General features: G+C 52.1%; 8 protein-coding genes across 8 annotated transcripts; 6 read left to right on the top strand and 2 right to left on the bottom strand.

The window, feature by feature from the left end:
• Positions 1-410: 410 nt before the first annotated feature.
• On the bottom strand, positions 411-1,583 carry phoB (regulatory cyclin phoB; the record flags this gene model as incomplete). The annotated part of the gene is made up of 1 exon (XM_043269834.1): positions 411-1,583. One exon carries the CDS (start codon positions 1,581-1,583, stop codon positions 411-413), a length of 1,173 nt encoding a protein of 390 aa, XP_043125769.1.
• Positions 1,584-3,651: 2,068 nt separating this feature from the next.
• Positions 3,652-6,764, top strand: Aspvir_006638 (armadillo repeat protein; the record flags this gene model as incomplete). Its single annotated transcript, XM_043269833.1, has 3 exons — positions 3,652-3,940; positions 4,010-5,712; positions 5,772-6,764. 3 exons carry the CDS (start codon positions 3,652-3,654, stop codon positions 6,762-6,764), a joined length of 2,985 nt encoding a protein of 994 aa, XP_043125768.1.
• A 385-nt stretch (positions 6,765-7,149) lies between these two features.
• On the top strand, positions 7,150-8,245 carry Aspvir_006637 (putative fructosamine-3-kinase; the record flags this gene model as incomplete). Its single annotated transcript, XM_043269832.1, has 2 exons — positions 7,150-8,099; positions 8,149-8,245. The coding sequence occupies 2 exons, from the start codon at positions 7,150-7,152 to the stop codon at positions 8,243-8,245; spliced, it is 1,047 nt and encodes a 348-aa protein (XP_043125767.1).
• A 390-nt stretch (positions 8,246-8,635) lies between these two features.
• On the top strand, positions 8,636-9,609 carry Aspvir_006636 (uncharacterized protein; the record flags this gene model as incomplete). Its single annotated transcript, XM_043269831.1, has 3 exons — positions 8,636-8,751; positions 8,805-8,809; positions 8,867-9,609. The coding sequence occupies 3 exons, from the start codon at positions 8,636-8,638 to the stop codon at positions 9,607-9,609; spliced, it is 864 nt and encodes a 287-aa protein (XP_043125766.1).
• Positions 9,610-9,940: 331 nt separating this feature from the next.
• Positions 9,941-11,364, top strand: Aspvir_006635 (putative cyclin; the record flags this gene model as incomplete). The annotated part of the gene is made up of 5 exons (XM_043269830.1): positions 9,941-10,167; positions 10,234-10,315; positions 10,370-10,498; positions 10,552-10,879; positions 10,943-11,364. The coding sequence occupies 5 exons, from the start codon at positions 9,941-9,943 to the stop codon at positions 11,362-11,364; spliced, it is 1,188 nt and encodes a 395-aa protein (XP_043125765.1).
• Positions 11,365-12,147: 783 nt separating this feature from the next.
• cds1 (phosphatidate cytidylyltransferase) lies at positions 12,148-13,690 on the bottom strand (the record flags this gene model as incomplete). Its single annotated transcript, XM_043269829.1, has 4 exons — positions 12,148-12,186; positions 12,240-13,033; positions 13,093-13,465; positions 13,532-13,690. The coding sequence occupies 4 exons, from the start codon at positions 13,688-13,690 to the stop codon at positions 12,148-12,150; spliced, it is 1,365 nt and encodes a 454-aa protein (XP_043125764.1).
• Positions 13,691-14,311: 621 nt separating this feature from the next.
• Positions 14,312-16,672, top strand: Aspvir_006633 (putative DNA repair protein Rad26; the record flags this gene model as incomplete). Its single annotated transcript, XM_043269828.1, has 2 exons — positions 14,312-14,809; positions 14,864-16,672. 2 exons carry the CDS (start codon positions 14,312-14,314, stop codon positions 16,670-16,672), a joined length of 2,307 nt encoding a protein of 768 aa, XP_043125763.1.
• Positions 16,673-17,861: 1,189 nt separating this feature from the next.
• Positions 17,862-19,427, top strand: Aspvir_006632 (mitochondrial 37S ribosomal protein uS4m; the record flags this gene model as incomplete). Its single annotated transcript, XM_043269827.1, has 3 exons — positions 17,862-17,897; positions 17,986-18,435; positions 18,501-19,427. 3 exons carry the CDS (start codon positions 17,862-17,864, stop codon positions 19,425-19,427), a joined length of 1,413 nt encoding a protein of 470 aa, XP_043125762.1.
• Between the last annotated feature and the right edge of the window lie 65 nt (positions 19,428-19,492).

The following is a 19,492-nucleotide window of genomic DNA, read 5'->3' as shown; positions in this document are numbered from 1 at the left end:
ATAATGCTGCCAAACTAGAAGAATGAATGTAAGACAATATACGTAGGAGGCTTAAATCAGATCGAAATGATAAGGGAGTATGATATTCCACACGCTAGTAACAATCGAACGCCCGAAAAATAGCATGAAGCTGTACAGAGATCATGACCAGGTAGTCCGCAAGGTCGTAGAAGCATGAGAAGAAGGAAGTGATAACAAGGCCAAAGAAGAGTCCTAAGGCATTAGACAGCACCAGAATGAGAAAAATGTCCCATATCGCCCGTTAATGCATAAGAAGATCAACTCCGTTCCCGCTTTAGATGTATGGTATGTAGAAATACAATACAATGGAGATATGACGGTCCCCCTATGGAAAGGAGGATAACAGCGCTGGAATCCAGCTGACTGCTGCATCGATGCAGTGAAAGTACTCAGCTTTCACGCTTGATCTCGTACCCGTCGCACCTCTCGACGAGACTTTGATAGTAATCAACCAGCACTTCTGGCTGGGGTACAATCCGCCACTCTACGCGGAATAGAAACTCCAACTCCAGAAGAGCCAACTCCGCCATGCTGATACCTCCCACACGAGCATATGTCTTGTTAGTCCAGAAACTGTCACTGAGACCTTTACTGGCGACGGTGGCACTAGTAATAAGGAATCGGTGAATAGTCAGACTGGAGACGCTGAAGGCCGGATAGAGAGCGCAGAGCCGATCAATGTAGTATACCATGCTGAGCAAGATCGGAGGCGACAAGGTGGCGTGGGTTGTAAGCCGCTGAAGATAGTCTTGGACCGAAATCCGAGGTGGTGATCGAGAATGGAAACGCGTCAGGCGTCCGTTATTCAGCGGTATCTTGTCGTTGAAGCGAATCAGCTCCATCAGCATGCTAGAGATTAAAATGACAAGGTCCCGCGGATCAGCCTGATCATAATTCTCCGGCAGATATTTCACGTCGGGCTCGGCTGGCCGCAGTCGTTTGGACTGACTGCGTTCGAGGTCCAAGTCCCCGGAGCGTCCCGCAAGCGAGGCGTCCACGCCATGATCATTCGGGCTGTTACGCTTGTTGGACCCTGTACTGATGGGGGCGGGCATTGGAGGAGCCGAGCAAGGCGCAGTAGCGGGGGCAGGGGCAGGGGCCGGGGCCGACGCTGCGACTGGAGGGGGAGCACCGACAGGCTCAGTGTCCGTCGGACGATCGGAGGAATGCGGATTAACAAGCGTAGCGACCGCAGGAGTAGGAGCGGCGGACGAATACGTGCTGTTTCCGCCCCCAAGGGTGGTCAGCCCGGCGGACATGCGGCCGCGAGGGAGATCCCCTGAGGGCCCCGGAGGCGAAGCTTCAACCGTATGTCGCGTCAAGGCCGATCGAAGCTCCTCGATGGCCAGGCGGGAAGAACGCGGACTGAAGTGACTACTGGACGCAGGAGGCTGACGAGCAGGCTCATAATGATGATGCCGAAAATTATGAGCTGCTGTTACGGCGGCAGTCGTGGATCGATGAGAAAGGGAGGGAGAGGAGTGCGAGGGATGAGGGAGCGTCGGAGGAGAAGAGGATGAAGGATGGAGGGCGGCGGACGGAGACGGTGATGAGACTAGCATGATGATTTCCGCCCAACGAGACCACCACGTGGGCGGACGATTGCACGACGTGCAACGGAGGTGGCAGATGCTGCGAAACCTTGTGCTGCTGCTGCTAGGGATGACAGCGTGCACAGACGCATCGTGATTTGCAGGGTCAGACTCTTTTCAACAAAGAGACTGAAGTCCGAGGGAAGGGCTTTTAAAGGGCGGAGTATACGTCCTTGAAAACCCAGAGGATGATGATGATGATGATGATGGGTTAGAGTTAAAGGAGTCGTAGAAGTTTTATAGAAGAAAGGAAAAGGAGGGGAAACACGGGTTCCAAGGAAAAAAAACAAAAATGTCAAAGAAAAGAGTTAAAAATAATTTAGAAATAAAAAAAAAATTTGAAGTCAGTTACAAGATTACGAAGACTATGGACATCTCTTAGGTAGGTAGGCAAACCCGTTCACCCCCGATCTCTCAAAAACAACCTAAGGAACAAAATGGTAGCCAAGGGACGTTGAAAATTGAGCCAAATTCCACCCAATTGAAAAGCAGCCTTGGAGCGCCTGAGCGGAGAGATTGGAGGCAATCTTACAGTTACCGCTTGTTACAAATATCGGCACCGTGAGCCGATCGAATACTTATTACCAGGGGTTTCCCATTTGGGGTAGGCACCTAGATCCTTCGTAGATAGTTACTATCATGGATTATTAAAGGTGTCGATGGCGCTGATTGCCGTCTTCTGACAGGTTCGACAAGTCTCCGGTCAGATTGCGAAGTCTTAACTGCCCTGGATCTAATATCTAGTGGTCAGGTTACTCAGGTACCCCTCTGGTGGGGGCTATCTGTGATCTAAGTAGTTTAAAAGTACTTAAAACAGGACGGACTCACGACAGAGTGCCTGAAGTCTCCCTTGGATACTACTCAGTCAGATAATGACAGGCCGTGGTAGCTATTTGGTAGCTATGGCCCCATTGTGCTTCACTTGGAAATAGGGGATAGCCTCCTAGGTCACATGGATGGCCGCAGATACTCTCGAGCCCCCAGACTACTCTCCACACTCGCTGGTTCAATACATGTAATGATCAATTATGATTTGAACATGGCTGAGGAATGCACTCCCTAGATAAAATCTTCTAAGCTAGTCCATATATACATATTGCAAGAGCAAGGGCAAAAAATCAAGGCAGCATTGAAAAACTACAATCTTCTCCTCTGTATCATGATCATTTGTGAGCGAGGTGGGGGGCGGATGCCTGGAGTAAGGTAGGCAGGCTACTTCGTACATAAATTACAATGAAACTCTGACCGGCACCTGACGCAATGTGTAATGCAATTTCAGTTTCAGTTAGGTTTGATCCACAAGGGCTGAATCAGTCCACAAGGGCTGAATCATGTGATGTATTATTGATTATCTAATACTTTGAAGGTGATTTGGAAGTCAGGTGATGTCACGTGTGGCCATATTCCGGAAGCAGATGGCAGTCTGGGTAGTGGGATCGTAAAGGCAGTACGTAGGTAAGTAACTACCTAGGTACGGTCTGGACGTATATAAGAAAGGTAAGGTAATAAGAGTGCTGTCAGGCTGCTGTAAGAGCTGTAAGAGTGCTCTAAGTGGTACTGGTACCCCATATTCCGAGCAGTTACTCCGTACCGCCAAGCTCTCCCCGACTTCAGCAACATCTGTCTGCGAATGGTCTAGAAAGATTGTCCGTTGCTGAGGGTTCACTTGTTATCGCAATTTGAGGCTCGTACATACATACATACTTATCTCTTTTTTCATCTGTTTCCTTTCTCTTCTCTTCTTCGAAGCGAATCCTATTTATTTCAATAGACTTCTTATTGACTCGGCTCATTTCATACTCATCTAGCTCTATCGTTATCAATTGCTAGCTCACTGCATCAGACCCCTCCTGAACCTCCGCTCCGGCTTCCGTCGCCTGTACTCCACATGAGCAAGATATCGATCAACCATTGATCTTCGGATAGCAGCGTTCTTCGGCTTGTTGCATCGAGTCGGCCCCGTCCCATTGTCGGTTGTCGCCAAAGAAGTCAAACGGATTCGTCTGGCGGCGGCGGCGGCGGCGGCAGTCTAACCACTATGACGCGCACTTCTACACCACCCACCCTACTCCAACTCCAAAGCGCAGAATCGATATCATCTCAAGCCGCACTACTTCGCAGCCTGAAGAACGAAACAATTGGCCATGATCAACGCAAAGAGATTTATATCAAGCGGGGAATCATTCCGGTGCTCACCAAGGTTCTCACGTCACGGAAGCTGAGCGGGAAGAGCGTTACGGCGACGGCTAAAGAATCGTCTGGCAGCAAGTCGGAGGAAGACGATGCGTGTCTACAGGCGATCATCATCGTTGGTAGCTTGGCTCAAGGTAAATGTCTAGTGATTCGTCCCAACAGCGCCAGTAGTGGTCACCATTACTGAGATCTCAATAAATCAGGCGGCCCAGCGTTCCTCGCGCCCATCCTCGCCAGCAATATACTTCCAACCCTCCTGTCGTTCCTGACGTCTCCCATCTGCCCTTCCTTCTTTCGCCTTCCCATTCTCCGAACACTCAACAGCATTGCAGATCGACTACCTTTGCAGAGTCAGCAGAAACTGAACAAGGATACTCGTTTGGCCGAACTGCTCTTTTCTAAGGAGCATGTTGGATGCTTGGCTCAGATCATCGGGCAAGACTATACATCTTCTCAGGCGCAGGCTTCCATTGAACTGGCTGCATCGTTGATTGGGAAGTTATGCACCGAGGAGGCTCACAAGACCGTCCTGGCTGACTCGGGGGTGTTGGATGCTCTTGCTGTCAAGGTCGCCTCGTTTGTAGTGGCCCAGGGATTCGTTCTGCCTGGGGCAGAGGAGCATGTCCAGGAGCCGGGCGCACTGGGATCCTTGCCCCCTCCAGCACCTTCGAGTGCCAAGCTCGCTCCAATCCTTCGTGCGGTCACAGTGATCATCGAGCACTCCAAGTGGCGAGCCGAACATTTCCTTTCATCGCCGGGCATTGTGACTGTTTTCCCTAAGCAGTTACCCGAATTCGCTCCCGCGGACATCAAAAAGGGTCCCTGGGGGTCAACATATTTCTCCGGTTCTGCCGTGCCACGACATGCCGGGATTAGCCCCCTTGAGAGTCTGCTGCCATCGGTTCCATTATCTCCCTCGACAACAACACCGGCAAATGCAGCCAATTTTCCACCTTTAGGTCAGCAAGGGGCGCGCCGTCGCCCCAGCCACTCGTTCCCCACGTCCTTCTCGCTTTTCGAGTCGACATCTTCCGACGACGATGAGAATTGCATTGTCCCCTGGCTCCTCTACATGGTTCGCGCGGAGAACGGCATGGTTCGGTTGATGGCAGCTCGCCTCGTCACCGTCCTTTTCCGTCTTGGTCTGGCGAAGAAACATCGCGTCTCCCTGCTTTCCTACCTGTTGATCCCGATCCTTATCCGAATGCTCGACAAAGACTATGAAATACCGGACGATGACAGTGTCGAGTACGGGGGCCTGATCCCCGCAACCGCGCGTCTTAAGGAGGAAGCCCCTGCAGTGCTCGCAGCTCTGGTGATTGACGACCAGGAATTGCAAAAACACGCCGTCGATGGTGGCGCGATTAAGCGATTATCGCAATTGCTAAAGGAGACCTACAACCCGATTCACGAGAATACCAAGCCAATGTGGCACCCGGACGTCGACGAGTCCGCTCCGATTTCCGATGCGCAGCCAGTGGAATGTAGACTCGGTCCACCCGGGTTCTCGCCAGCTCATTGTCATGTCATGCGATATCGGGAGAATATTTTGAAGGCACTTGCAGCTCTCGTTCCATTCAAGGATGAATATCGCAAGCTCGTGTGTGAGAATGGAGTGGTGCCATACATCATCGACTCGCTCAAGCCTTGCCCTAGCGAGCTGCCAGTGGACACATCGACTCCCAAGAACACTGCCACGGATGGCAATCCAACTCCGACTCTCTTGGCCGCTTGTGGTGCTGCGCGAATGCTCACTCGTTCCGTTAGCGTCTTGAGAACAAGTCTGATCGATGCTGGTGTTGCAGCTCCTCTCTTTGTGCTGATCCGTCATCCTGACATTGAAGTGCAAATTGCTGCGACGTCCGTAATCTGCAATCTGGCATTGGACTTTAGTCCAATGAAAGAGGTCAGTCCTTATCCCCTTAGGGCTGTCGCTAGATATCGACTTGCAACTGACCCAAGTAGGCAATTATCTCAGCCGATATCCTCCCGGTCCTATGCGAGCACGCGCACTCAGCGAACACAAAACTTCGTATCGAGTCATTGTGGGCACTGAAACATGTCGCCTACAATTCTGCCAACGATGTTAAGATCAAGATTATTGACGGCCTTGGGCCTGGGTGGATCAAGCAGATTATTACGCAGGACCCTACAAGTGCCCTTGCGAAACGGGGAATGGAAGGCGACGTGGACAGCAGTGCGGCGGCGGGTATGAGCCGAGCCAATTCGGCTGGGGAACAAGTCGACCTTTTGAATCCGGTTGAGGATCCCCGACGCCGGGGCGAAGATCTCAAAATGACCGACACTCTGCCTGCGTCCAAGATGAGCCTGGAGATGTTTCTGCCGGATGCGACCAGGCGGCGAAAGCTCGTGTTGAATGGAGATTTGGACCAGACCACACAGGCTCGACAGGATGATACTGCGGTGCAAGAGCAGACTTTCGACTTGCTACGTAACCTTGTATGTGGGTCAGGAGCATCGGAGATGATTGGCCACCTTTTCAAGGAGATTGGGCAGGACCTCATCCTCGACGCGCTGGCGGACAAGCTTCGACCTCGCACCATCAATCTTCCACACCGTCGGGATTCCTCAGCCAGCCGTGCACTCAACGTTCCCACCGAGATTCTGATCTCGGTCACGTTTGTCATCATCCATCTTGCCGCGAGCCTTCCATGGCATCGGCAAGTCCTGGTGTCGCACCCCACCCTTCTGCAACATCTCATGTGGTACTTTAACCATAGCCACCGAGACGTGCGTATCAACTGTGTCTGGGTGGCCATCAATCTGACATACGAAGACGACGCGAGCGACCGGGATGGCTGTCGCGAGCGAGCCTTCAAGCTACGGTCCCTTGGCGTAATGGAGCGGTTGACTAGCCTCCTTGATGACCCCGACCTTGATGTGCGAGAACGCACGAAAACGGCGGAGCATTTGATCAGTGGTTTGACGCAAACATAGCGATTGTGTATTACTTGACTGTTGCGTTGCTACTGTTTTGTTGTAGCATGGGCATTGGTAGGAAACTGGATACGGGGTCCTTGACATGGGTGGGCGTTGGAACGGTTGTATAAAATGCATCATCTACAAAATGTTATTGTATCCAATGCAGCTGCTTGGCCTTGGAATGTAATCAAGTTATCAGCATACACCTCCACTACCACTGGAGAGGTACTCTTGTGTGTCTAATGTTCTTGCGTGGCTTATCTTATCGGACTGTGGTGGGGATTCGATGATCCTACGACGTCATATCAATCATTTGACTGAGTTCTGGATAATAACCCCGGGGAGCCATGTCTACTACCTAAAACTGGTTGCTTTACTCCGATAAAATCAGTCTCGTACCATGGCACCAGTACCTGCATCAATTCTGCGTGCACTCTCCCTCCCCGATGCCTCCAAGGCCAGCCTATCAACCGCAAGCCTAGGCTCCGGCTTCACCAGCACCGGGGTGATTCGAGCCACCGTCCCCGCCGCGCACGGGACAGGCGAGGAAGAGCGACGGTATTTCGTCAAGACCTCCGCAGACGGCAAGGCCGCAGAGGAGATGTTCCGCGGCGAGTACGAGTCTCTCAATGCAATCGCCGACTCGGTGCCGGGGTTCTGCCCTCGAGCACTAGCGTGGGGACCGCTGGATGCGCAAGACAGCAAGGGCAAGAGCTTCTTTCTCGCGACCGAGTTCCTCGAGCTAGGCGCCGGCGCCGGCGGGCGGCGGACGGGCGAGTCTCTCGCGCAGCGGCTGGGCAAGTTACACTCCGCGCCTGCGCCGGCGGATCCCGAAACGGGCAGGCGGCGGTTCGGGTTCCCCGTTGCGACGTTCTGCGGGGACACGAAGCAGCCGAATCGCTGGCGGGATTCGTGGGCGGAGTTCTACGGGCAGGAGCGGCTGCTGACGGTGCTGGAGACGTCGGAGAAGCGGAATGGTAAGGATGCGGGCTTGCGGGAGATGGTGGAGCGGACGGTGCGCAATGTGGTGCCGGCGCTGCTGGGGGATGGACATCTGGGGTATGATCGGGAGGGGAACGGGGAGGGGATCACGCCGGTGGTGGTGCATGGGGATCTGTGGAGTGGGAATGCGGACCGGGGACGGATTGTGGGCAGTGGGCGTAAACAGGACGAGGAGGTGGGCGAGGTGGTGTATGATCCGTCGGCGTGCTATGCGCACAGCGAGTATGAGCTGGGGATCATGAAGATGTTTGGGGGGTTTGGGTCGGCGTTCTTCGAGGCCTATCATCGCATCGTGCCCAAGACCGAGCCGGTGGAGGAGTATGAGGACCGCGTGAGGTTGTACGAGCTGTAAGTGTGTCTGCTTTGCGTTATACGGGGGCTTTGGCTGACCTTGAAGGTATCATCACCTGAACCATCATGCCATCTTTGGGGCTGGATATCGATCGGGTGCTGTATCGATTATGCAGAAGCTGCTTAAGAACTACGGCGATTAGCTGAGCCTTGGTCCCTATTACTTCTAGATTCTCGATATATTAGAGTAGAGATATCTGATGAAATTTATGATTACCCATCAGAAGCGTCTTAAAAGCACCTTGAAGCTATCATCTATCCGGCTTCATTATCTGTTGGATGTAAGAGCTCGATCTACTGATACTTGGCCATTAAGATTCTCACATTGCAACGACGAATAAGTGACCAAACAGGAGTAAATCTTGATGGCAACAGAATCTCGTTAATGGCATCATATCTGAGTCAGCGGATCTCCATCAAGGAATCACCAAAATATAAAGCCTAAGGCCGTGCCCCTGTCCCAAACCCTGCCACAAGACCTTGATTGATCTGGAAATACTAGGACCTTGCTAGAAATTCTCAAGTCAGCTACGATGCCTTCCATTCCAGACGCAGAACTCCACCCCGAAGCCAGTGGACCAGCAAAATCGCTAGTCGACAAGCATCAGGCGGAGCAGCCTTTGAAGCTCTATGCGGGGTGGTTTTGTCCGTGAGTTCTTTGACCGTTTCACATTAACTGTGCAGATGCTGATCATCAACCAGGTTTGGTACGCACCAGCGTAAAATGAGCGACTCCTAAATTGCCAGCTATCTAACCTTTGCAGTACAACGTGTCTGGCTTGCTCTGCAAGAGAAGCAGATCCCTTACCAATACATTGAGGTCAATCCCTATCACAAACCGCAATCACTGTTGTCCCTAAACCCCCGTGGGTTAGTCCCCACTCTCGCTTGTCCTACGGGACAGAGTGATGGAAATGGCGTCAAGCTCAGGCCACTCTACGAGTCGAACATCATCCTCGAATACCTCGAAGAAGCTTATCCCGACCATCAGCCGCGTCTGCTTCCTGCAGACCCCTACGAGAAAGCCCGCGCCCGGATCTGGATGGATTTTGTAACGACCCGGGTGATCCCCGCGTTCCATCGCTTCCTGCAGTACCAGCCTCGGTCCAGAGACGAGGACGTGGCAACTGAGACTGACAAGGTCCGCCAGGAGTTTCTGGATCGTCTGAAGGAGTGGACCAAGGAGATGCATCCCGAGGGGCCATTTTTCTTAGGGGATCAGATTTCACTGCCTGATCTTGTGCTGGGCCCGTGGGCCGTGCGGCTCTGGGTCTTTGATGAGTTCAAGACAGGCAGTCTTGGGATTCCTGCTGAGGGTCAGGGGGGAGCGGATGAGGCTGTCTGGCAGCGATGGAGGACATGGCTCCGTGCAGTAGAAGGCAGACGAAGTATAAGGGAGACAACTAGTGAGAAGGATCATTACCTCCCTATCTATCAGCGTTATGCAGACAATACTGCCCAGAGTGAGCTGGCAAAGGCCACAAGAGCTGGAAGGGGAGTGCCATGAGATCCAACCACTTGTGTAGTATTTGATTTATATATGCATTCCCAACAGTTGAAATTACAACACACGCTGTCGTATGTTCTCACAAAGAAACTAGAAGCAGATACCAGAATCCATCTGATCATAATAGTCTCATCAAACTACTACCTTTACTTATTGAATGTGCAAACAACAGCGGAATAACATCTGCCCCGTCTCACGTGACCCTCCGCCAATCATGCGCGGCCAAAGATTCAATCGCATCCATCGCGCATCATCCTAGGTACCCGTACATTTACCTGTCTTCTCTTCTGTATCTGGCAAGACAAGAAGATTCTTCCGCCAGCACCACAGGATGGCTTCGGAGAAGAAGGATGACTCGACACAGCCGGCTGGGACCGACCCTTCTCTGCCGGAACCCCCTGCCATCCATCCGTCCTTCATCCAGGTAGCCAAGCCTTATATCTTTGAACAGACGATTCAGAAATGTATCGCGGCCATGGGGGTAAATCCTCTGCGCGAGGAAGCTTTGCGCTTGCAGGGGGTGACCTGGATCGACAATGTGCGCCGAGTGCTCTATCTGTACGTCGGAATGCTTGAATTGCAATTGAACATCACTCTGAGCAAGAACTATTGCTGACTCGACAGGCCTATTCGCACCTTCAACACTGCTGTCGTCTATTATCATAAATTCCGCCTTATTCACCCCGACACAGAGTACAATTATATGGTAGTCTCACCCTGCTTTTGTCTGCAGTGTAACGAAGCTGACTTGACTGGTCAGGATGCCGCTGCAGCTGCTCTATTCACGGCATGCAAGATCGAGGACACCCTTAAGAAGTCCCGGGAGATTGTATGTGCTGCGTACAACCTGAAGCTGCCTCCATCAGAGCACATGCCTCCTGACAACCCCGTGAGTTCCCATCGTCTCTCTTGCCATCAGGGCCGACTAACATACTTCTCAAGGTTTTCGAAGCGCATGCTCGAGGTATCATCGGCCTCGAGAGGCTCATGCTCGAAGCCTCTGGCTTCGACTTCCGGACCCGCCATCCACAGAGGACTTTGATCAAACTAGCCAGACACTATGGCTTGTCGCCGCAATCCGAGGTCTCCAATCTCGCCTACCGCATCTCGCAGGATCTCTATCGAACCTTTGCCCCCATCAAGCAGACCACCTCCACCATGGCCTTTTGCTGTCTCGAACTCGCGGGTCGCCTGCTGGATCAGCGTCTGGAGCGCGTGGAGCAGGGGTCAGATTACCAGCAATGGAGGACGAGCCGCGAAGAAGTAATGGGTGGGTCTCTCCCTTGCTTTCTCTCGAGTCTATCAGACAACAACAAATTCTAACAAAGACCAGAAACTCTCTTTGATCTGCTCGAGTTATACACACACAACCGCAGCTCGACCACCGTCGGCCCGCATTTCCCACCCGATAGATTCCTCACAGTCCGCATTCCTTTGAACAAAGAAGCAGAGGCCCAGAGATTACCTCGGTACACGCACTGGGTCGAAGACAGCAGAGATTCTAAGCCTACCAATGGCGCCAGAGACGGCAGGAATCGCCCCGCGTCAAGAGATAGAGATAGAGACAGGGGAGCCGCACCCGCGCTGCATCCGCTCACCCCTGTCGCTGCCAACGGGGAGAGACCCAAGGCCGGGGAACGCGGCCGAGACGGCGCCGTCCGCTTCATGCTGGATTCGGAGTGCGCAGAGGCCGAGAAGGCGCGCGTCGCCGCGTACTTCAAGATCGAGATGGAGGAGTACGAGGTGGAGGAATGAATTGTCTTCGGATATGAAATCACGAGACTACCTACACGAGCGACATACCGGCTACTGTTGGGGCTCCCGGCTCCCTTCGCAGAGGATTGACAGCCGGGTTCGAGCATTCGGGCGGCTGCGCCGGTACGCTGGCGGCGATGGATCTGTTAGCCCGTCTGCTGCAAGTGTTGATCCAAGCGGAGCACAGCACGCTTGGTGAGGAGAGCTTAACATGATGCGGATACTAACTGGGCTCTGAATGCACAGCGTCATGCATTTAGTGGAGAGGCGGGCGCCGCTGTTGAGCCCCCAATGTCGATGACCATCCAGATACTTGATGAAGTATCCGCCGACGGGACCTCGCAACCAATCTTTCAAGATGCGTACGTCATATCATGATACAATCGCTGCAGAATAATAGCTACCTGCTACCTCGCACATTCTGTCGCATTACATGTCAAACGACAAATCTTTTTAGGTAGATAAGTACCTACACACTCACGTGAAAGCTATATATGATGGGACTTCACACACTGCATCGAGCGCTTGGCCAATCCACCTCTAGGCGGACGTAAGAGGATGTAAAGCAAAAAGAACAAGAATCCAGGCTGACCAACGTGTCTTTGCCCGGCTGAGCCAGGCACCCGACCGTCCTTTCCTGACTTGTATACACCAACAACCCAATGCGTTGACAAGAAATTACAGTGAGAAGATAGAAAGATTAAAAAGAGGATGCATAGAAGCCGAACATGTTCATCAAGGGCCCCAGACACGAAAAAGGAGATGGTCATTAGCGAGTCATTTTCAACGGCGTTTCAACTCGCCGTTAAGGCAATCCAGTATCTGTATGATTTGTGAGCAGGTGGACCTTTTGAATTGAAAACAATTGAACATACCGTCTCAGAAACGCTTCCCTGGTTGTAGAGGTATTTGCCCAAACCGCGAACCACTTCGAACTGCTCCTCCACTGTGAGGCCGTTGATGGCCGCCTCGATGATATCCCCCACACTGGCCTTGTATACTGCAATGAAGCTATGGTAATACATGTAGGCGAAGAAGCCCATGATGAACTGGCAGTCCATGCGGTCGGTGATGCCACCATGACCCGGAATGGATTCACCGAAATCTTTAATCTTGAAGGTGCGCTTGAGGCCCGACGCGAAGAAGCCACCAAAAGGCGCAATGAGAGAGGCAAAGGTAGCAAACACCAGGATGTGGAATTGCATAGGCTCAACATAAAAGGTCTTGGCCAAGCCAGTCCATTCTGGGAGCGAATAGGGCTGAGGCACAAAGGCAGGGTTGGGGTTGCATTGCAGTCCAGTCAGCACGTTAGCTCCCAAGTCGTTGACCGGGCAGATGAAGTACTTGTAGCGCATCAGGATGTTGGTCATAAAGTAACCGAAAATAATGGTGCAAATCCATGCACCGAGGAAACCCTCAACAGTCTTCTTGGGCGACAGCTGGATCAGCTGAGTGCGACCAAAAGTGATACCACACACGTAGGCGAAGATGTCGTTTGTAATGACGAGGGAGGCCGGGAGGAAGAACCAGATCATGCCCTCGAAGACATTGTTCATGACAAAGTGCGCTTGGACGACGATCAGGTACAGTGCCATATGCGTCCAGGCAAACTGGGTGAATTGAAAACGATAGTGACCTTTTTGCAGCGATGCGACGAAGAAGACGAATCCTGAAAGTGGATGGTATCAGCGACTGGTCCGATCTTGTAGAGTAAGCGATTAAACTCACCCATGACATAGAGCGTAAAGCTGATAAAACGATGGTGAGTTGCCAGAGGAAGCAACCCTTTTTCTACTAGGAGGATATGCTTGAAATAGTAGATCACGCTTTCTCCATACAAGAAGTACATGGTCGTGGCCAGGAAATACCAGTTGAGCGACTTGGTAAAGCGGATGTTCTTCTCCCTGCTGGGTACATTTGCAATGGCAATGACTTCCTTGAACGAAATGATTTGGATCGCCGTGACGATGCCGATGATGTAAATGTGGCCTGAAAACATGGCAATGAAGAAGAGGGAAATCATCACAAACGTCCATATTGTCCGAGTGATGAAAGTCTGCTTCTTCTTCTCATATTCCGACAATTGAGGCTGTTCCTGTTTCTGTACGAGTATGTCAGCCTTCCATCGCCAAACGACCAAGCCAATTGTCCTGTCTTAGGGCCTCACCTCTTCGGGAATCGTTGCGGGTTTGGATACATTGTCATTCTTCGACGGGCTCCCAGGGTCGGAGGCCACATCACTAGCATCTGAGATGCTCATCCGACGGTTTTCAGATCCGTTGCTTCCTCGGTGTTGAAACCGGACGTTCCGGCGTGACTTCGACATGGTCGAGCAAGGGTGTAAGGCAGCAGAGAAAAGGAAGAAACCGCTTTCTCAGGGCGACTACGCGCGGGGAGCAGGTGAGACTGCGGGGAAGTCCCAGGGAACGTGAGACTGGGATCTAAAGAGACGAAATGGGGCCCGAACAAGGGTGAAAGATGGAGAATCGGGCCAAAAAAAAGATCCTTGGGGGACACGGCGAGCGAGAATGATTATTGGGAGCGATCGTCGTGTTGATTACTAGTAAATTTTCATGTGAAGTAGGGACCGAAAGCGGTCGGGTAAAGGAGACACGAGACGATGCAAGAAGAGCTGTGGGGGAACCGCAGAGCGAAGAATTCCAGAACGAAATCGTCAGCATTCAACCTGGGGATCATCAATTTGATGGCAGGAGGATGATCTATTAACAGAGTAGATAGAGACAGGATGAAGATGAGGAACAACTAGTTTCCCGTGACTCGGCACTACGTCAGGCCTTCGTTTTTTCTTCCGTTGGTTCCTGGGGAAATCATAACTCGTTTTCCTGGGTAACCAAATAAAACACAACAATACAAACATATTCGTGCTCTTTCTCAAGAATACTCGAGCAAATCAATTTTGATTCATGGCGACCTCGCGTAGTGGGTTATGGAAGACAAGGACGATGACTTCTTCTCGGATGATGGCCTCGAGGATCTGCCTCCCAGCACATTATTGCAGCTGGAACAGAACGCGTATCTAGCTACACAGGCGCAACGACCAGCGCAACCTGAATCTTCTACTTACACTGCTCCTTCTCGTCATGCGCAAGTCAATCGACCGCTGCCAGACTCGACAATCGGCAATCAACCGTTTCGAGTCGCAGAGTCCCGGTCAACACCTATCAGTGCCACGTTGAAACCACCTGCGCGTCTACACACCGGTCTGATCAACGACTACGATTCTCTGGATGTGGGTGAATTGGATGCGGAAGTGCTCGATGATGATACTGGATTGCCTGTTGCGCTGGATCAGCCGCCTGCTTCGACAGGACAGGCTGTTCCTCTCCGCAACGACTCCGCCTTAGAGCCTATGGACATTGAAGAAGGACTGGAGAACCCGTACCAAGCCAATATTTACGAGACTTACAATGTGCTCGAGGAAAAGGTATCTGTAACGGAAGCATTTGCAATGCCAGGCTTTGACTAATGTGACATATAGTTGCGCTTAGAAGATGAACGACTCAAGCAGATGACGGAAGAGCTGGCGGCTGCCAAATCGCTGGCCGAGACGAAAGCGGGAGAAATCGCCATCATCCGAGCGAACCAAGCGAAACTGGTCGAGAACTATGATCGACAACTGGCTGCTTTGCGCAAGGCCATTGCGGAAGAGACAGCCAAGCATAAGGAGGAGGTAGAGGCAGCTCGAGCCGAAGGCAAGCTGCTGGCCACAGAAAATGCGTTTCTCAAACAAGACCTAGCCGAAGAGACCATGCGAATCAACAATATGAAGGCAAAGAGCAGGACGGAGGACAGAGCGCCGCCCGTAACGCCCAAGAAGACCAGAGTACTACCTTTTCGGGATGGATTTGACGATGATGAAATCATGGCCATTTCGCCGAGCAAGTCCGCGAAATCGAAACGTACGACTCCCACGGGGCCTGGGAAGAAGAAAAGGAAGCTCGACCCGGGCAGTCCGACACCTCTGCCATTAAGTCAACCGGCAGAACTCGTAGCTAAATCGTCCGAGGACCTATTGGACGATGCGATGATGGATGATGTGATGGTCGATGAGCCAGTCCCGCGGAAAGAGGACCGGAATGCACAGCTCATGAAATCCATCCTCAACCACAAAACGTATCCCAACGAAGAATGCGATATCGAGGTATTATCGCAAATGGCGTTTCCCTCGGAACCGCGCCGGAAGCTGTCTACAATCGTCCTGGAGGAGACAGCAAGGTTACACTCGGGCAACTATGTGGTGGAATATGCGCAAGTCATTGCTTCGCTGTGGTCCCGGGCCCTAAAGGAGAAGTTCTTCAAGCCGGTGCCGATGTTCATGGAGATCACCCACCACCTGTTAGCATTGGATGCACCGTCGTGTGTCCCAGACATGATCGACCATCTTGTACCAGTGCTACAAGAGTCCGGCGATATCAACGGGATCCCTCGTTTCAGAAACTCGCCCGTGTCGCGTCAGAACCTCGGCCAGGTACGGCAAACGCCGCTGTCCCAACTTGAAGCCCTTGTGGATTCGACCGAAGCGCTAAGTCTGCTGTACCGCATGGCATATCTGTGTATACATATGGAGCGGACGATGGAGAAGTTCTGGCGGCATATGCGCTACGACTTCGTCCTGATGATGCTGAATTGCTCACAACCTATTCGAGACATCACCTTAATGCTGAATCTGCTTTCAACGAGCATCCGACCACAGTTCTTTGGATCGGTCCAGGAGACCCAGCAAGATCAGCTGGCCAACGAGAATTACATTGTTGACCGTGTGGCCAACCTTTTGAGTGAGACACCACAGCCGGATGAAGGGCAGCCCCCTTACACAGCGGCAGACATCTGCGGCATGCGCTTGCAGGCAATGTATTTTCTCACGTCGGTAGCTTTCAATCCAGTCGCGCCGGCCAGTGAGCACGGGAGCTCCGTCATTGCGCAGCACCCAACGGTGCTCGCGAGGATGATAAGAGCCATGCATGACGAACTGGATGCGCTCTACACGTACCCACCAGAGCGAGACCTCCATGCGTCCATGGTCAACGGCCTCATGCGCTTGGTCTACGGAGTGATCCGTCGTCACAAGAACGTGGATCTGCAATCGAAATTGTGTCGAGTCGCTGGTGGGAAGCAAAAGTTTCTAGTGGTGTTGACACGGTTGGCGTTCAGCGAAGGACCGATACTCGAGGGCGGCATCGACGATGAGACGGTGGAGATGGCCCATGAGATCCTCGATGATGCCGTCAACCCTCAGGAAGCAGAAGCGCTCTTGGAGGCATTTCCCAGTGCAAAGCGAGATGATTGACATGACTTATGTGTATAATAATAACGAATGTGCATATGATATCAGGACAATAATAATTTCCGATGCGAAGGATGCCTTGTGTTGTGCAGCAGCGCTGGGTAGTTAACGTAATTCCCAGGTGAACCGCCATCCCGGGCGAGCCGCCACCTTCTGTATCCCATATAAAATGGCACTTTTCAAGGCTTAGATATCTCAACACCCAAATATCTACAGGGGGGCCAAATTTAGGTGTATGGTATAGTATAGTCATATACTTATAATATATGGCCTCCTAGCATATGTATACGTTCAGCTAACATAAAATACGCCTGTAATTTTGGTAATTTTAACTTCTAAATATTAAGAGAGAGGAACAACATTTTAGCATCCTAAGAAAGAGTATTCATATACTTTAAACTATAAATATTCTAAATATCTTACTTTGATAATAGCATAAGTAGCTGTGGTTGAGATATCTAAGCCTTGAAAAGTGCCATTTTATATAGAATACAGAAGGTGGCGGCTCGCCCGGGATGGCGGTTCACCCGGGAATTACGTTACAGGACAGTTATTAGTCATAGGGAGAAGACCGAGACCACGTCAAAAGCCACAGCAACATGGTCACAAGCGCATGTAAATACAACATAGAAAATTATTACATGAGAAGAGTTGTTTCATATATCAAGGGGTCTACTAAACTGTAATACACCGACTATTAAAAAATCCCAAGTCTCCCTTCAACTCTCTTCTCCATACCCCCGCACAAGGCGAAGAAATGATGAAAAGAGAAAGATGATCCACCACAGAGTGGAAAGTGCCAAAGAATACGCCTGTCAATGACCCGAAGGCCGTTGAACGGATTGTTCCGCCGCGCTGTGCAATGCAGGGACCAATCCGTGGTGGACCGCCTTCTTGATCGCAGCCACCCAAACAAGGTAAGTATGAAGAAAAGAAAGAAGAAAAAAATCAAACGGTGGAGGGGGGAAGCGGCATTATATAGGCTGCTGTGGATTCAATCCATGGCGCTAGTACCAAGCGAGGTGTTTTCCGCCAATCGCAGGACAGGTGCTGAATCTTCCTTTGTGCCTGATGGCTGAGGCAGGAAACCTCTTATCACGTGCCTCATGTGAAGTTTTGGGGTCTCGTTCCGCTCATCGTTGATACTAAAGGAGGATTCGTTGCAGGTCAATTTCAACGGACGCTCGCCATCATGAGGAACAGGGCTACTACGCCGTTGAGCAAGGCGGTATGTTATTCCTACTCATGCGATATTACCCAGTTAACGACAACCCCCTTTATCGCGTGACAAAAATCCTAACGGAGCTTGATACCAGAAAATCCGACAATCATGGAGCAAATATAATTTGTTCAACCTGAGTCGATTCCGCGCCCCTCCGACCGCAAACCGCACCTTTTTCCAACAGAAATGGACTGCCAAGTCCGTTTCCCGAGCATATCATGGTGAACAGGTCCGCGAAAGTCAATGGGCACGGATGTTCACCCGCCGCATCCGCAGCGTCGTGCCCATGAGCCCAGAGAAATTGGCCAGTGATGATGGCTCTGCAATGTCCGCCGGTCGAGGAGCGGGCCTGGAATCCGAAGCGGACGGCGATGGCAACGCCGGGGCCCATGACCAGACGTCCTTGACACCCTATACACAGATGACTTTTGCTCCTTTGGAGCGTCGGCTGGATGTTGCCATCTTCCGGGCCATGTTCGCTAGCAGTACTCGGCAGGCCCGGCAGTTTGTTGTGCATGGTGCAGTAACAGTTAATGGCAAGAAGGTATGCTTCTTTGTCCGGTGACCTCGTCTTGCCGGATCTGGCGGCTGACACTGTTTCTGAAATAGATGAGATACCCCGGTTACCTCCTGAATCCTGGCGATCTTTTCCAGGTTGAGCCGGAACGCGTCATGTATGCTACTGGTGCCCCCAAGGACAAGTTTGAACGTCGAGAATCCCGCGTCGCCAGGAGAAAGGCGGCAGAGTCGAACGAGGGCGAAACAGAGGCGGAGGGTGCGGCTGCGGAGACGGAGAACAAGAAGGATGAGTCGGAGGCATCAGAAGCACAGGATCAGCAAAAGGATGACCCTAAGGAAACATTGAAGACGCTGCTCACTCAGGCCAAGACGATCATGTCCAACAGCAAGGACGTTCTCCCCGCCAAGCGCAAGCAGGAGCTGCGCGGCTTTCAGAAGGCCGTGCGTAGAGTGCTGTCTCGTTCCGAATCGAGCACCGTCTTGACCGATAACCTCGAGTCTCAGTTCTCGGAGCTCATCACCTTACTGAAGGCCAAGAAAGCCGAGAAAAAGGGAGACAAGGAATCAGTGAAGGCCTCATCTACGGCCGCAGAGCAGACCACGACCACCGCCTCCGAATCAAAAGACGCTACCACCACTACTACCGCGACATCTGCTGCGGAGAACAAGCCTAGCGACAAGCTTTCCGAAGCTTTCCAGAAGGCGGCTCAGAACCCCGAGGAAGAGGTGGACACGTCAGAGCTCACGGAGGAGGAATTCGAAGTGCTTCGGCGGGCGCTGATTCAGATGCGCGATAACCCGATCGACCACAGCAAGCCCTACGCTACCCCCTGGCGGCCACGCGACTACATGAGCGCTTTCGCCTTCGTCCCCCGATACCTGGAGGTCAACCACAACATCTGCGCGGCCGTGTACCTTCGGCACCCCGTGGCGCGGCCAGGCCGCACAGAGGTGCCAACACCCTTCAATGAGAATATCAGCACAGCTGCGTTCGCCTGGTATCTCCGAAGACGTTAGATGGATGGGCTAGTGATACATTTCCTCCTTTGCTTTACCTTGTATTCTATCTTCTGCTGGCATGT

The sequence above is a fragment of the Aspergillus viridinutans genome, assembly GCF_018404265.1.
Source record: "Aspergillus viridinutans IFM 47045 DNA, scaffold_4, whole genome shotgun sequence".
NCBI lineage: Eukaryota > Fungi > Ascomycota > Eurotiomycetes > Eurotiales > Aspergillaceae > Aspergillus > Aspergillus viridinutans.
This window is presented reverse-complemented; position numbering and strand designations above follow the sequence as displayed.